Below are 18,084 nucleotides of genomic sequence, written 5' to 3'. Positions count from 1 at the left end.
TGTAAACACAACAAGAACCTGTAAGCTTATAGCTGGTTATAAAAAAAAAAGCACTGTTACGTTCAGCAACACTTCACTTCATCATACCAATACGAAACAGCAGGCCCCGAAAACCACAACAAGAAAAAGAAAATACAAGCGCAAAGATAGCACACAATAAAACCAGGTTAAGTTAAAAAGAATGTGACTCTTTTCACCAACAAGCCTGTGTTGCCTTGCAGCCACAGCACAGCGCAGGGAGGATTACTTGCCATTCCACCTAAATGCTTATGTTATGTGCTTATGGGTTCCTTTTGACACATCTGGCGTTCTTATACAGTGGACAATACAGTAACATGCAGGCAGGGAGAGTAGAGGGCAGGACACACCTGTCTCAGGACTCTCCCCACCCTCTGAATCCTCCTCTCTGTCCATAGAGCTTTCTGCAGCAGCACTAGCTGCTTCGGCCGGCTCCAGGTCTATATCCTGGGCCTCGTCTATGGAAACCTCTGCCTGCTCTAAGGGCTCAGCTTGGGGGCTGTCCAGCTCTGGCTCTTCCCCGCTCCACTGCTGCTCATCAAGAGCTGCCTCGAACTCTGCTGCCTCTGCACTCTCCTCCTCCTCCTCCTCCTCTTCCACCTCCTCCTCGTATTCAGCTGTAAGAGCCTCCATGGTCTCTTCTTCTCAAAAACAGGGTGAGAGGGGGACACATTAAAACTACAGGCAACACAGACTTGGGTTATGTGAGAACACAACTTATGATGGGACACTTCAGCTCTGGGAAAAGATGACCTATTGTGTATGTCTGTTCACACATATAGGTACATTACACATATAGTACAAAGTGTTGTGTGTGGGTGGTTTTTCATTCGGTTTGTATTATTTTCTATTTTCGGTGCTTAGTGTACCCAGTATGCAAGGATACTATAAAGATATATTGGTTAAAGTCATGAGTGATTTTTTTCTCAATATATATCGTTTTTTCTTCTCAGTATTTAATGTATATTCAAGAATTAGTTTTGTAAATAATATACCACTTCCATGTCTCTCTTTCTCTCAACACAGACTGACCTACCATCATTGATGACTGAGGTTGTTTAAGGAAAATGGAAACATAAATGAAGTTGTAACACTGTAACTGGCCTAACATTGCATAATCGTAGAAACCCTTCTGTTCAGAGCACTTCTGAAATTCCTGGTTCTTTACAAAAGGCAACCTTGAAGAGCTGCAGTCCATTACAGTAAAAAGCAGAGATTCTTGACGTTGCACAGATGGGATTTTTACCTGAGTAATGGTTAATGTGGGGGCGTGCAGCTTTGGTCTTCAGCAGACATTGCTGCATAACATTTTAAGTTCTTGTGTAGGTTACACAAATTCGATTCAGCTGCTTTGCAGCCAAATGTTTCTGCATGCTACATAGCTGTTGGTAAAAACAATGTGTCCACTAGAATCTTTGACATGACAATGACATGTTAAGGGAGTTTAGAATCAGTCTGAATCAACACTATTTATGACAATGACATTCTCTTTACAGCTCTTCTTTGTCATGTGTTTTGGAATGATTGCACAGATTTTTAAAAACATAGATGGATAGCCATTTAGAGATTGGTCAATACTTTTTTTCCTCAACCACATCAATGTTCTGAATTGTGTTAGTCTTACTTAAACATGCTACACTAGCGAGATGTATTACAGGAGTTAAGCTCTATCAGGGTATGTTTTGGGAGAAGGCAGAGGTAGAAAATTAAGTTATTGTCTCTGGTTAAGCTGCCCAGCCAAAGCATTTATTTTGATGGTTATATAACATAACAGGCTATGTTGTGTGCTCTTAACAGCCTAAGTGTAAATACATAGGTCATAGGTTTCTTTTAAACTGCCTCTATCTTGTGTTTCTAAAGATAATAAAAGTGGAAAGTTATATGTAGTGTAAGTGTTTGCGAGTGTGTGGAGCTGAAAGTCTTCCTTGTTGCCACAGTAAGTGTGTGAGGGTAGCTTAGGTCGAGTTTAGGGGGTTTGACATGGTAAGGCATAATTAAGCGGGTGAGGGGTCATCTTGAGGAATGCACCAAAACAACTCCGGGAGATAACTGGTTTGGAGGAATTTGTGCATTGAGGTTATCAATCATGCACCGTATCTGAGATATTTATGAAAGCCATTTGGACCTTACTTCTTGCCGCAAAAGTAAACCTTGGTGGCCAAGTGGTCTTACTGATGAGAGATGTAGTGTATTATGTCCATTGAGTGAATCCTACTTTAAGAGACATCACTGCTATGTGTTGGACTTAACGGCACGGCAACCACAGGTAGCAATGGCTTTGGGTGAAATAAATGGAGGAAAAAAAAGAAATATGACTGTTAAACAAATATGAAATTGCTCAGATTTTGAGCGAACATCACAAGGACACACAAACACACACACACAAGGACTGACGAAGAGACGAACTGACGGACGGAGAGACGGGAGGGATGGAGGGAGGAGGTCAAATCACAGAAGGAGAGGAATTTGGTGTTAAAAAGAGAAAGGAGAGAAACAGAGTGAGAGAGAGAGGAATGGAGGGGGGAAATGGCAAAGAGGAACCATGCGTGGTTCACCTTCAATCTGTCTAAAGGCCTGCCCTGTGGGGCGAGAGCCCGAGTGCGTCCACTCTGGGCTGAACAATGGGTGCTCATAGTACTCCTCGTCGGAGTGGTAGGGGTCGTCCTCGGGCACGGAAACTGAGATGGAGGGGGCGAGGAACTTGCACCTCTCCCGAGAATTTTGGAAGCGACGGAGAGGGCCCGCCTCCTCCTCATCCCCTACATCTACAAACAAGACAGACACAAGGAGAAGAACTGCAGGGAAATCTGGACACACGGACTGAAAGAGAGAGAGCGAAGAGGAAGAAAAAGATAGGAAAGAAGGAAAAAGAAGAAGTAAACAAAAAAGAAATGGAGAACACACCAAAGAATGTCCATCTTAAACGTGATTTGACATAATATTGAGTCTTCCAATCTAGTTTTTCTTTGAAAACACTGATAGGATGCTAAGTGAACAGGGGTTTTGCAATTTAGGTAAAAAAGAACGAACAAAAATAAACCTTTGCACACGTTATTTTTCACTTGTTTTTTATTATGACTTTTTTAAACTAAAGAATTAACACCTTTCACAGTTTAGAAAAAAATATTCAACATTAGTTAACTACACCATATACATTTGCTATGTGTATTAAGGTTCTTTTTAGCGTTTTGGCATCTGTCGATATGCAGAATTAAATTGCGTAGAAAATAAAATAAAAACCTGCCATGGAAGGATAGTATCTTAACTTAGAAATGTCTTAGTCGGACCATTGGAACAATATTGTTTTGGCTGAGGTCCTCAGTTGGAATTTATAGCGAGAGAAGATACTTGATTGAACAGGAGGTCATACTAAATTAGCAGTTTAACTGGGGCCAGCTGTGGTCCTAAAATATTTAGGAACTGTTAAACGATTATCATGTTCTTCACTAGATAAATCCTCAAGTTACCTCTTAAGATGGACATTTTTTGCAGTGAAAAGGGAGATACAGCTTGAGGGGGAAAAAATGACGACAAGAAAAAAAAAGAAGACAAATCTAAAATGGCCAACAAAAACAGAGAGGGTCACCAGAGAGGGGAATGCAAGAAGAAGACAAAGCTTGATTGAAAGCAAGAAAAAACATAACACACAGGACGTTGACAAGGAGACATTAACAAGCAACTCAAAGGTGACAAAGCTTTGGGGGCCAGCCATACTCTGGGACAAAGAATTAGTATATTGCATCGTTTGGCAACGTTGGAGGAAGATAACACTACAAACTGCTTCACGTATGAAAGATTAAGTAAGAGACAAATGACACAAACACTAATAACAACAGTTCTAAGACTAATACAGCAGTAGTTGTAGTTGTTACAAAATCAGTAACGTTTGTTTTGCAACTGCTACTACACGTACAAACCTTTATACATTTACAAATCTCAGGATCGAGTCAAAGACATCATATAACCCTTATTTTACAACAAAGGGTAAGTCTTACTTAAAAGAACACCATATCTAAGGTCTTGAGATGAATGAGCCTTTCAGTACCTACTTGTTTTGTATCATGGCCCCGACAACATCCCAAATAACTAAACCTCTGACCACTCTTTTTGGTCAAGAACACGCAACACTGTAACCTTATGTAGGAAACTCCTATGACCTCAAATCAGTCCATACTTGTTATACTGTAGTGTCCACAACTGACCATCTGTATTTGGTGCATGGCTGACCCACCTACAGACTCTCCTCATTACATTCCAGCCAGAATGCAGACTGAGCAAACATGAAGACACAGGCCAAGCATGAGGCAGACTGAAGATCTACACTGTACAACCATTTCTTGCAGGCAGCTGCACAAAAATCACTGCATTGCTTAAAAAGAAATTCAGAAGTCAAAGAATCAAAGTGTGTCACAATGTTAAAAAACAACTAAGGTAAAAGGTAATGTATTTTCAGTTATTGCATATTGTAATAGATAACGCATGCACACACGCACACACACACACACACACACACACACACACACACACACACACACACACACACACACACACACACACACACACACACACACACACCAAGATGATTAAGTTCATCTACACTGCATTTGTAGAGTTTGCAGTGGCTTTATTATATTAGTTAATTAGCTTCAGTCTTTGGCTTTAGCTTGAGAGCAGCTATGTCTTCAAGTAATGTTTATAGAGCTAAAACTCTGATCTGTAGCCATAGCCATATACACCCACAAAAAACACATACAAAAAAGACTGACAGGGGACAATCACAGTAACAACACCATGATCAGACATGCAAAAAGAAATAATTCAACCAAAAAGACAAACAACAAGAAGTCGGAGGGTTACCTACAGTAAATTGGCTGTCATATTAGTGTGTGGGAAGATGAGGTGTGGATGTTAGAAAGGGAAATGGAAGAAGAGGATGATAAAAAAAGAGGGCACTTGTTGTAACAAGGTGGTCATGCATGTGAGCGCTTCTTTCTTTTAGAGATAAATGGTGATGACTATGAAGATACAAATTGTATCTGTTCTAGGTGTATGATAAGGAGGAAGCAGGATTTAAAAAAAAAATAGATGTCTGAAAAATGGAGAACATGTTCCTGCTTTGAGCAACTCTGGTATGTACAGGTTTCTTGAACGGGTACCAATGTGTGGTTTGTCCCCTGTAAGTGGGGTATGTCCTGAGAGGGGGGATTAAAGAGCAGCCCCAGAGCCAACCAACATCAGTACCCCAATGTGGTGGCAATCACAAAACTGCAGGGCTTCTTAATGGAAAAGAAGAAAACTATACTCTCCTCCATTAGAGACATACTCCCATAAAAACACTCCAATCATATTCTTGGCCTACCTTGTTCCAGAGGACCAAAGTGCTCCGCGGCAGGTGAGGGGGGAGGAGAGGGAGGCAAATTTGCAGTGTCTTCAACTACAAAGGAACATAGAGGAAGAGGAAGAAACTGTATAGTCATATGAATCACATATTGTAAAGGACATGGATCATCTGCGGCCATTCACTTAAAATCAAGAGCTATACAGGTACAAGTAAGGGCTAGATCCACACTGAAGAAGAAACAGTATTATCATCAAAAACTGTGGATGAATGAGGGCAAATCAGCCTCTGCAACCCTGTCATGCTAGCATCAGCTACCAGTGAACTAAACTGTAAACATTGTCGGACCCCGATGGTCAGTTTAGAAAAGTACTAAAATTGATGCAGCAGAACCAGAGATATCATCTTTTGTATTCTACATTCTTATTCCTGCCTACATTAACCCACAATGCTAGTCGGCCACCGACAGTTAATAGTAAAAGTTCCGGGTATGTTATGTCAGCAGCTAATGAGTTATGGAGTTGGCTGACAACACTTTCCCAGATTTTTAACATTTTCAAACTTGTAGTCTTCAGCTGACATAAGTGACATCACTTGAGGCAATTCATCAGACTTCATGCAGATCCCTCTGGAACAAAAAAAAAATCCTTTTAATTTCCCTTTAATTTTGTTATTTGTAAAATGTTGTTTTACCAAATCTTTGTAAAGTCGGTTCCTGCCTCATCTATTCTTACTAACTCCCCAAAACAGCCAAAGTCTTCTTTTGGTGAGGTGAGCAAATACAGCAAAGCATGAGTTAGCTCAGGCAGACAACTGCCATACTCACACAAAATACTCAGATACCCTGTTGTAACACTCTCTGCAACTACAGTTGTAGGTTTTAGGTCTAGGTTCACATTGGGGTGGGGATTATTATCATCTCTCCCCAATCTTTTCTGTGCTGGGTTTGGTGTATGCTTACCAGGAATGATTATTTACTTTGTAAACATGCTGTCTTCCCATGATAAAAAAGGGGAATTTTGAATGATAGACCTGGCTCGTTTGAGTGTGATCCTTTTTCTATTCATGTAGTTTGACTAGCTGCAATATTTAAATAGCAAAACCAATGGGTATTTTGGTCTCCTCCCACACGTGCAGGTTAAGTGAATTGGTGACTGGCAACCTATCCAATATGTACCCTGCCCAATGCCAAGCTGGGACAGGCTACAGCCCCCTGTGACCACTGGATGGAAAAGGAATGCAGCACTTGTACAAGTGTGTATGTGTGTGTGTGTGTGTGTGTGTGTGTGTGTGTGTGTGTGTGTGTGTGTGTGTGTGTGTGTGTGTGTGTGTGTGTGTGTGTGTGTGTGGCTTACCTGATGGCAGCCTTTGAGTCTCCTGCTCTCCCTTCAGTACCGCCACTGCCTCTGCTGTCACTTCCTGCACGATCCGCGCTGAAACTTGCTCTGAACACAGACACATACAGTCACACACACACACACACACACACACACACACACACACACAAACACACACACACACACACACACACGTACACACACACACACACAAAACATTTAGAAGAAGTGACCGAAGTTGGAAAGTTTAAGGAATTAATTTGGTTTAAATCCCAAGACTGGAAAACTCCCCAGCTGTTCCAGTACATCGGTGCACTGTGGTTGTACTGGGCAGCTTCCAGGTTTCAATCTGTGTGAGAATGTGAAGCAGGATGTTGCTGGAGGACAGCCTGTAGCTCAGTCAACTTTCACGGGGTTTATCAATATCAAACACTTAAAAAAATTCTGAAAAAAAACACAACAATCTTATCTTCCATCCATTTCATTTTACTGTAAAACAAAACCTGCAATACAAGCCAGTATGAGGGAGCTGAAATTGTTGACATAACTGCGGGAATGCTGGGGCTGCTGGTGAAGGCTGTGATTGTCGCTATGGAAACCCAGCATTCCTAAACAAGTGAGGACTAAAAATGAAACCTGGATTATTTAGCTACTGCCAAACTAAATGTGAACACTTTAATTCATACTAAAAAAAAAAAACATCCAATCTGGGCTGAATCCAACTGTTTTCGGCATTTTCTCTCTTTTATCTAATATATATTATTTTATAAAGGTGACACTTAAATGCAATTTCAGCTTGCAGATAGTTAACATTTGTAAAATGCAATACTGAATTCAGTCTTTTCCATTAAAACCTAAGTAATATGTAATGTACACTCTTCATGATAATAGTAGTGTCAACATTTAGAAAAAAGCTGTCAACATTGTCTGGCTGTCTGACACTGGTGGGCAGTGGGAGCTAAACAAGGACAGTACTGTAGGAAAAGGATCAAGCTTATACCTACTAAGAGCAAAGAGTAGGTGAATTTTGCAGAAAGAGCTACATCTGTGACAATGATGTATGCATGTGTTTTCATGCAGAAATCGAGCTTTTTCATCAATCTTTCCCCAAATTGAGAGCAACACAAGGACAATTTACTGAACTGGTCTACAGTGTCTACATTTAAGCTTACATTTGTCTGCCTGTCTGTATGTATCAGTTTAAATAGTGCATGCATTGGGGCACTGTAGAGTTCTAATCAAACCAGCCTTCATTTGCAATGCATATTAACAATGGTTATGTGGGATTGGGTGACGCTTTTACTGCTGCTGTTTCAGGACCCTTTTCTATTCGACATCGCCCACACATTAACACAAACAAGCTAGCAGGCATACACACATGCAATTGCACACACACAGACACATAGATACACAGACACACAGACACACACACACACACACACACACACACACACACACACACACACACACACACACACACCTTCCGGAAACACTTAACACAGCCCACTCACCAACTCAAAGCAGCCATATCCCATTTTCAATAGCAAAGTGCAATATACATGTACCACCTATTCACTGCTTCCAGTCAAAAACCCTTTCTTCCAATAGACAATGGAAAATAGAGCTGAAAGGTGTCAACGCCAAACCCAATTAGTGGTTGTGACATCAAATAACAGCACCTAAAGCTTAGCCCAGGGGTCAGATTGTGTGAATAGTCACTAGTTTTCTGAGTGAGACAACACCTCCAAATTGAGACTTTTTAAAATATTGGGAAAAACTTGCTTTCCTTTAAACTAATGCATGGCACGAAAATCACAATATGGTCCAGGTGTGTTTGTGTAATGTTGTCCATGGCAAGTCTTAAAATGTCTCAAAGCAATTAGTAAACATATACGGAAGCTATTCTTTTTTTTTAAGATTATGTTTTGGGCATTTTTATGCCTTTATTTGACAGGACAGCTGAAGACATGAAAGGGGAGAGAGGGGGGAATGACCGCTGCGTCGAGGAGTAAACCTCTATATATGGGAGCCCGCTCTAACAGCTGAGCTATCCAGCGACCAATTTGGAAGCTATTCTAAAAGAAATTCTCAGGAGAAATGAGCTGAATAAAAATATGTGGCTCCTGACTCATCATGTTCAAAAAAGGGCATTTTCTATTCACCCAAATTTTCTTAAGGATATGAAACATCTGAATCCAGTCAGGATTTTAAGCAATGTCTTTGGAATTTCAAACATTTATCATCTGGATCACCTTTCACGTTTAGTTAGCGTTGGTGTCGAAAAATGCAGCCTTTGCTGAATTGTTTTCTTCACAAATCTGTTGACTATAATAATATATAGCATATGTTCAAGTTTAAAACTGATCAAAGTAATGTTTTAAAAACTCTTTTTTTAAAACATTCTTCTGAAAGTTTTATCTTATCTTATTTATATATAGATCAGAAATTGAAAAAAACAAGATAGAAAATTCTAGCGGGACTACTCCCTTGTTATTCGAAAGAGGCTTCTTGCATATTCCTTGGGAGGGTAAACAAATGCAGTCTCTTTTCCAAACACACTTAAAAAGGGACACATTTCAAAAGTAACATTGAGGGCACTGGGCACCTTTAATATTTCCATTTTGTGGATTAGTCTTCCGAACAAATCCACAAAAATGCACACAAAGCACATAGCAATAGCACTGTAAAAAAATCAATGACCTTGTCACATCCACAAAGCTAGCTGGCAGTGATAACAACTAGCCTGGTCTGGTTGTCTCAGCACGTCTCTGACAGAGTGATGTCAAATGACATAGCAGCCTGCCTTTCATTGGTTTTGACAGGAGAATAACCCACAAGAACAAATAGCTGTTAGATAGCCTTTGATATACAGAAAGGTTGCATCATATCTGCGTATCTACATCCATAATCAACAATGTAACGTAACAGCGTACCTAAACACAGACACAGTCTCCCAATGAAGTAAAAGCGTGTATTACCTGTATGACAGGCAGACTGAAGCTGAGAACGCTCCCTCTCTGAGCGGAGACTACGACTGGAAGCCCAGAGTCAATGCAACACACAGCCAGCCAGACAGACACACACACATTCACACACACAGCAGAACTGAGAGGGCACAGAGAGAGCAGGAGTGCCGTTTGGTATGATACCAGCCGGCACCCAAAATGTGTGTTGCCATAGCAACAGACTGTGGTCTACTGATTTGAGTCCCAATGTAATTCAGATTTAGTTCAGCTTTACTTTTAAACCACTTCCTCTACTCAATTATTGTAGCCACATTCTCAAAGGTGACTACTTTTACAAAACCCTCAAATTGCCCTTAAAGGTCTAAGTGATGTGACGCGTTTTTTAGGCTACAACAATTTTTGTCACATACAGCAAACATCTCCTCACTATCTGCTAGCTGCCTGTCCCCTGAACACACTGCTCAACCAGCTCCTTCTTGTCGGTTATTGGCTGGAACACTGTTTGTTATGGTTCGTTGTGCAGGTTGGCGCCTGGGCTGTCTACAGAGACTGTGTTTTTTTACAGTGTGTTCAGGGGACAGGCAGCTAGCGGATAGTGAGGAGATGTTTGCTATATGTAACGAAAAATGTTGTAGCCTAAAAAACGTGTCACATCACTTAGAGCACCTTTAATATTTACTTAATATTATATGTTTGTATTTTATTTACCTAATATTGTCTTTGCGTTTCTTCATACTGTATATTAATTTTCCATTTCTACTTCTGTCTTCTCTGAATATATGAAATCTATTGCATCTTTTTCTACCTTGGAAGAATAATCCCTCCTCTGTTGCTCTATCCGAGGTTTGTTCATTTGTTTTTTTGTGAAGTATTTTCTTATCCAAATTTAGGGTCTAACAATAGAAGACTTGTATTACACATTGTAAAGCCCTCTGAGGCAAAGTTGTGATTCAGACATCCTCAAACTTTGGATTTGTCCCTTTTTGTTTGTGTCAACACTTTACACCAGAGCTTCATTTGGTCAAATATCTTCACTGCTGCAGCAAAAAATACTGGTTTAGGCTGATGAGATTGAGAGACTTTAACAACAACAACATATTGTCCAGGCTTCTTGACAGTATGCGCAGTTACTTGCTTCAGCTCAATGACATAGACATCAGTCAATGCAATATCCCTAATATAACACAAGGACTTCCTCGATTTATGCAAGCTAATCACTCTCTAGAATAAGCTCAACCACCTTTTGCATTTGTTTCTATTTCTATTAACTCACTTTGTTTTTCTCTCCCTCTCTCCAACTCTTTCTCTTGACCACTTTCAGCAAGGCTGACTGGCTTTTTCAACTTTGTCTCACAGGAATGTCAAGAGGGCAATTTCGTGCTTCAATAGTTCTTGTTGTGTCTGAAGAGCTTTTCACAGGGAGAGAAAGCTTACTGAGTGCCAGCATCAGCCCTTCTGTCACCCATCCTGGCCCACTTACTCCCGCCCTGACCTGCTCTGGAGCAATGCTAATGTATGCTGACAAGATGCTCTGCAGACAAGCTTTGATTACACAGCTGCTGAGACGATATGTCATTGGAAAACATACAATGGTCATTATTATTATTACTAATTACTGTCTACAAGTGCAAGGCAACTTTCATTTGGAAATCATTCATTTTATCAATATTATACTGCAACGCATTTTTAGCCATTGTTTTAGAATTCTGTTCCACTTACATCAACTGATAGTGGAGACATTTGTTGGTAATCTTCTTACTTAATCTTATGAAAGAATTTATATGATATCCAAGTCAGTTCCATTTGCTGATGAGGACAATGAGATGGGAGTGAAAGCATAGTTATAAATGCTGGGCTAAAACCAACAGTAGATCATTGGCATTCCCCTCTCAGAGAGAAAAATATGGTTTTCTTGTTGACATCAGTTTCAAGCCATTACTTTGAAGTTGGAAGGAGGCTGTTTACAGCTTTCATATATTTGATACATGCTAATAATGACCCAGAGGAACATAATGAAGCCTTTGCCGTTGCCAATTATGTCGGCACACCGGCCAAAAGATAGCCTCTCATTTTTATTAGAGCGCAGTGCATTGAAGCAATGTGACAGGCGTTGTGTGTCATCTTTAACAAGGGGTGGTCCGGATAATTAGCAGGTTATTTACTAGATACATTATGTGTTTAAGACACAACTTGCTTGATTTCACTGGCAGAAATTCACCGATTATTTTTGTTGCAGAATTGTTGGTCTCGTCCTAATGGATTCAATGGGTGACACTCGTTGATAAGCAAAGATGTTGAAATTGTATAGGCCAAAAATAAACGCAACTTTTGGTAGCCCTAGATACATTTGCATACACTGTAGGGACCAGGGATGTAATGGAGGCTAAATGCACGTAAACGCCATTTACGCACCTCCCGCAATTCGGAAATAGCGTTTATCCACCTCTAAAATGCGTTTATCCACCTCTAAATAGCCTATCGTTCCTAAGCCATTCTAAATTAAGCTTATGTCGTTTTAGTTTCATATTGTTCATTATTAGTTTCATAGGTTGTTAAACCTAAGACGAAGTCTATCCATATTGCGCTGCATTATGGGACTGTCAGTGTTGACCAATCTCTTGCGTAGCCAGCAGGAAGCAGCAGACTGCATCAAAGATTTGTCAGTCACTAGCCTACACTACATCGCGTCTCATGTAATGAAAGGATTTTTAAAATGGATACCCGCCAGTTTTTTAAGCGGTGTCAAGACAGCAGCCCTCCTCCTGATGCCAGCAAACGGCCTCGGCTACAAGCCCAAAGTGAGCGAGCTCAGAAAACTAAGTAGTAAAACTAGTACTAAACTTCATGTTTTTGAGGTTAATTTGGTTCACGGTAGATCCATGCCACTGACTCAACAAGCCACGGCGTTGATTAGGTTACCCCTTTCAGACACGAAGTTGCAAGTCACCTCTACTTTTTCCCATTAGCCCATGTTACAAGTACAATTCAGGATATATTGACAGATAAATAACTGGATGTAATTTCATGCATTCTCTGGCATTTAAGCCACTGAAAGTTAGTGACAACAAGCTCCCTTTGCTAGTCAGCTAGTTAATGTTATAATAATATTAACCAACCGTGTTTGCGGTGTAGCCTGAAATAGAGTTTAATTTATCATAATTAGCTCACCAAACACAATCTAGAGTAGGCTACAATGTATTCATAACTAATTGTGGATGATGCTACATAATAAAGACATGCCAGACATAATAAAGTTCTTAGAGAAATAAAATTTGAAATGATTGACGGGGGAGTCCCCCCTCCCCCTTGCCCTTCTCGAAACAGTACCGGCACAGAGACAGTATTAAGTCAATTAACTTAAAGGTGTAGATAGGCTATAGCATTCAGACTGGATACCTAAACATTGAATGCATGCTAAATAATTTATTTTATTTGGTTTGTCTGAAAGGATTAGCCTGTAGGCCTTATAATGTGACCGGCTACCTGACAGGATGTGGTGTCTTTTCTCCATTTTAACTTCATTTTACAGACAGAGGTGAGACAGACAATGATGCAGAGAGCACAGAGAGAGGAGATATAGAGAGGAGGGAGATAGAGAGAGGAGATGAGGAAAAGAGGAGCCAAAAAGAAACGAAGAAAAAGAGACAGGACAATTAGAGAGAGAATTAATGTATGAATTGAATAGTGATTGTGTGACCTATGAGGGAACAACCAGTGATACCCTTGGTACCACTATCAAATCATAGCCTATAGCGATGTCATCAGGATGCCGTGTCCCACCTTACCGGTGACCGCGTCGTTGTCCACCTGATCACAGAATTTATAGTTTACCCACCTCTTTTTTTACCACTACACCCCTGGTAGGGACAACAACCATTCTGTTCGTATGCAAAGCAATGCAGAGATACAATGCGCTCCCCATGACTGATTTACTTCCAAATTCATCAGCGTGTCAGTTGCATTTGAGATTAAAAAAAAAACTATGCTGAAAAGATTTGATGGGACAGCGTAAAGATTCTTCCTTTCACATATGTGACACTTGGACAAGATTTTTTCACAAATCCCAAAAGGACAGTCAAATTAATATGCAGACTATATTCACCAGACACAACTTGACTCAATCTAAATTTGCTTGATAAAAATGAAAACACTGAAATGTGAGTTGAATTGAAAGTCAATTTTTCAAAACAAAACTGCAGTTTGTTCTAAAGGGCAGGCCACATGGTAATAATATTAGTTATATAAAACATAAAAGGCTTCAGATGAGTTGTTGTACAATTTGTTTTGTTACTGTTCTGTCACAGCCTGGAGACTCAGAAGAAATAACTGTTTACATTTACAGGTAAGAAACAAGTGTCTACCGGCCCATTTGTGGTGACAGTTGGCCAACAGAAACAAAATACATTCACAAGTACAATAGGAAGTTAAATGTGCAAAAGCATTGGTCATAGGTTTTTTTCAACATTGTAACATATGTGTTACAGCTGTTGACATATAATTGGTTATTTACAGTGGGGAAATTTATATATATATTTACAAAATAATTCAAATTAGCAGTTTTTGTTCCAAGTCAGCCTGATTTGAATGTTTTCTTGAATCAAGTGTCATTATGTAATTATAATATAACAAAATATAAAAGTGTTTGAGGAGAAGAGTCTTTTTTTCAAACACTTTAAACTAGAGAATTTGATCAAGACTAAATTAAACTAAATAACTAAAGATGGGCATTGAGGGCATTAATGGTCAAATGACAATGAGCAGCTATACTCAAAAATACTGTTATTAGCCTTCAGAACTGGTGTCAGTTAAGCCCTAATAAGCGGGAGGTGGAAGGTTAATTGGGCTTGTCAACGCATGCAAAATGGTCTTGTCTGTGGCAAGCTACAGGCGAAAAGAACAAAAGCCCTGGCAAAGTGAATTGTAGGGGAACCGTTTCCATGGTTACACCATTGGTACATTATTGTTCTTGTCTCCAAGGTGGGAGTGAGAGTGGGATGGGGGGGGAAGGGAGTAGAGAGACAGATTTTGTGTTAATTATAGCAGCGTTAATAACAGTATGTGATTCTAGTGAGAGTGCTGCAAACCCACGGACAAGAAGAGACAGAACACACACCACTATCAAGCACAGAGACTCACATACACACATAAAACCACATCACATAACACAAACACTGTCAAAAGTCGTAGACAAAGCTTACACATGCACTCACACTCTCACACACACACACACACACACACACACACACACACACACACACACACACACACACACACACACACACACACACACACACACACACACACACACAAGCCCAAATCACACATACACTTGAGTACTAAAAAAACACAGACAGGTATGGACTTTCCTTTCCATTAACTACTATTAATTACGTTACTTCTTGTTGACGTTCAAAGTATTTTCAAACAAAATGAAGACTAGCTCGCTCCTCCCTCCTCCTCATCCAGTCCCCTCCCTTCTGTGCTTCAGCGCACTAACTATCCTTCTTGTCCGTTATTGGCTGAACACTGGAACACGTTTGTGTATGTTTGCATGTTCCAGGTTGGACCACTTTGTTTTTGTTGGCGTGTGTGGACCCTAGGCTGTCTACAGAGGCCGCGTTTTTTTACAGTGTGTTTAGGGGACCGGCAGCTCGCGGATAGTGAGGAGATTTTTTCTGTATGTGACAAAACATGTTGTAGCTTAAAAAACGCGTGACATCGCTTAGAGTACCTTTCGGAAACGTTGAGCACTGCTTTCAAAGGGAACTAGACTAGTTGATCCGATTTGCCATGATTGACACCGACTTTAACACAACACTAAGTAAACACATAACTTATTGACAAACCGCTTTTCTGTGTCATTACTGTGCCTGCACCTCTGGACACAAAAATGACAGAAGTGTATTAGCTGGCTAAACTGTAATCTGTGCTTGCATCTTGATTTTTTGAAAAGATGGCCCGTCACATGTATCTCAACTGCAGTGCTACTGATGTGATGCTTCTAAATCTGATTTTGCCAAATGCACCTCTAATCTTTAAAGCATGATGTTTAGTTGTGTATATCATGAGCCAGATTTATATACATAAAAGTGCATTGCACTCCATGTTTCATTTAATTTGTAAAAAAAAGAATGTAATTTATTCAAGGGATGAAATTAAAAAGCTATGGAAGTCCATTTCTGCCATGAAAAGAAAAGAAAAAAAACAGATGATAGGTTCACAATGATCAAATTAAAACATAATACATTATGATATAACAAGTCAAGATGTTGACTCTCTAGGGGTGCCCTGGTGGTCTAGGGTTTTAGAGCAGCAACCATAAACCACAATGTCCCCTGGTTTGAGTCCTGCTGAGAACCTTTGTTGTATGTTGTTTCTTATCTTTCTTTCTACTGTCAACTTAACAAGTTTTTCTTCAGTGATTACAATTCAACATGCCCACTGACCCGTCTCACCCTCTTATTTGAGCAATCCATCAACGCAAGTAGATGCCAGGTGAGCCTCTGATGACATGTAAAACAGAAAAATCTGAATATTATAAACATGGCTTACCTGCAGTTATAGCGGGGCCACCAGTAAGATCCCCATTGAAGCCATTTTCCCTGGCAGAGTAGGAGCCTGTGGCCATGTGGGGGGGCCCACCCGGCTGGCAGGTCCTGTAGGTGGAGGAAGAGTAGCCATTTGCTCCATGGGTGCCAGTGGGTTCCTGACCCCCTGATGGGTCCCACTGAGGGGCACCATCTTCTGGCTGTTGACTGTCTGCCATGCTGGTGCTAGCTAGCAGCAGGGGAGGGTGGGCAAGGTGTGGGGTCTCTCCTTCTGGCTGAGAGACATATAGGGATTGAGGAGGGAGGAGAAAATGTGAGGTATGGTCAAAACTCAGCATGTCAGTGTTATTAACTGCAATGTTAGCAATGTTTCATAATGGAGAATGAACAGTGTGCAGACCAGAGGAGGGTCTAGGACACGCTGCATCGGTCACATTCACAAATCTCTTTTTGTCAGTCATAATCCCTGCTGCAGCTTCACTCTCAACAATTCTGAAAGGACATCTGCGCTTATGTGAGTTTGTGTGTAGGCGGTTGTGTGAAATACTGTCCTCGGGTGTTAGCAGGCAGGTGACAGCCACTAGATTAAACCCTATTGATTTGTGAGTGTGTAATGACTCATATAGCCAGTGGCCCAGGTGGAAATCACAACTGGTTGAAAAAGAAAAGAGCAGACCTTGGATTTGTGTGACTCAAGTAAGGTTGCAGGGATGTAAAGTTGGCTCAATCTGATAAAATCCAGTTCAGCGTTAGACAAATAGTCTGAATCATGTAGCCGTTGCAGCGTAATTTTGTCTGATCATCTAACAGCAAATATTCCAAAAATGTCACATTTCACTACACTTGGAAGGACATTGTGATCTGTAAAACAGGTATGTCCAGTGTTGACCATAACCTTACATGTACATGAAATCCCATGTTGAGAGCAGATGATTGATCACAACAGCCTAGAGAAGAGATCAAGCAGATGCAAAGGGGAGAAAAATATTGATCAACCCACATAAATCGCCTGAGGCAGGAACAGGCAGTAAGATTCAATGATCTCTTGGACAATATTGGGCAGAAGGTGGGGGAAACAGATGAATTGTTTTGATGTACTGTAAGATCAATACACAAGGTTGTGTATGTGAGGTCCTTAACTCAGGCTGTGCTCCTTTTCTGTGGATAATTGAGTTAGCTATCTAAGTCTGTTGACCATTTTGATTATATTTTCTAGGTTGTTCCACTTTCTTCCTAGATATTGAGATTGATATCATCAATAATGTTTATTTGAGGCAGTATTTGCCTTCAAATTAATACGCCATTGGTGTAAAAGAATGGAAACGGAGATAAACAAAGGGCTGAGAGAGAAAAAGACAAACGTGAGCCTACAAGAAGACCCAAAGAAAGGAAATGCTTCAGGAATTCATTATTGTTGCAGAAGGGTTGTGGCTGGTGGTACTTCAAGCATTTTCTGAGCAGTCTGTGTAGTTGTGCATAAGGGGATGTGTGAAGGAGCAATTTGTCATCAGCTCTGCAGTCCACAGAGACTGAAGGGAAGTCTGCTGGAGAAAACAGGAGTCAATAACCAAGGTACTGCTACAGTGAGCACTAGTCACTGCATTCACAATCCATTCAATACCTGTACTATGGCTTTCTGTCTGCACAATTAGAGAAAAGAATAGAATGGAATACACTTAATGGAAAAGCATAGAATACTAATCAAAGAAAATATATTTTATGAGGTAAGTATTAAAAAGTAGTTTAAAGCTGATCTTTAATATATATATATATATATATATATATATATATATATATATATATATATATATATATATATATATATTGTCAAAAGAACCAATTAATTACCAACACAAACGACAGCTAAGGCTAATGGG

General features: G+C 40.2%; 1 protein-coding gene across 1 annotated transcript; it reads right to left on the bottom strand.

Annotated features, from left to right (window-relative positions):
- Positions 1 to 239: 239 nt before the first annotated feature.
- On the bottom strand, positions 240 to 16,425 carry LOC144525127 (uncharacterized). The gene is made up of 4 exons (XM_078261655.1): positions 16,212 to 16,425; positions 6,712 to 6,801; positions 5,378 to 5,452; positions 240 to 662 (listed from the first exon to the last, which is right to left on the bottom strand). The coding sequence occupies exons 1-4, from the start codon at positions 16,423 to 16,425 to the stop codon at positions 268 to 270; spliced, it is 774 nt and encodes a 257-aa protein (XP_078117781.1). The 3' UTR covers positions 240 to 267.
- Between the last annotated feature and the right edge of the window lie 1,659 nt (positions 16,426 to 18,084).

The sequence above is a fragment of the Sander vitreus genome, chromosome 11, assembly GCF_031162955.1.
Source record: "Sander vitreus isolate 19-12246 chromosome 11, sanVit1, whole genome shotgun sequence".
Taxonomy (NCBI): Eukaryota; Metazoa; Chordata; class Actinopteri; order Perciformes; family Percidae; genus Sander; species Sander vitreus.
The sequence above is the reverse complement of the archived record's forward strand: the minus strand, read 5'-3'. Positions and strand labels throughout refer to the sequence as shown.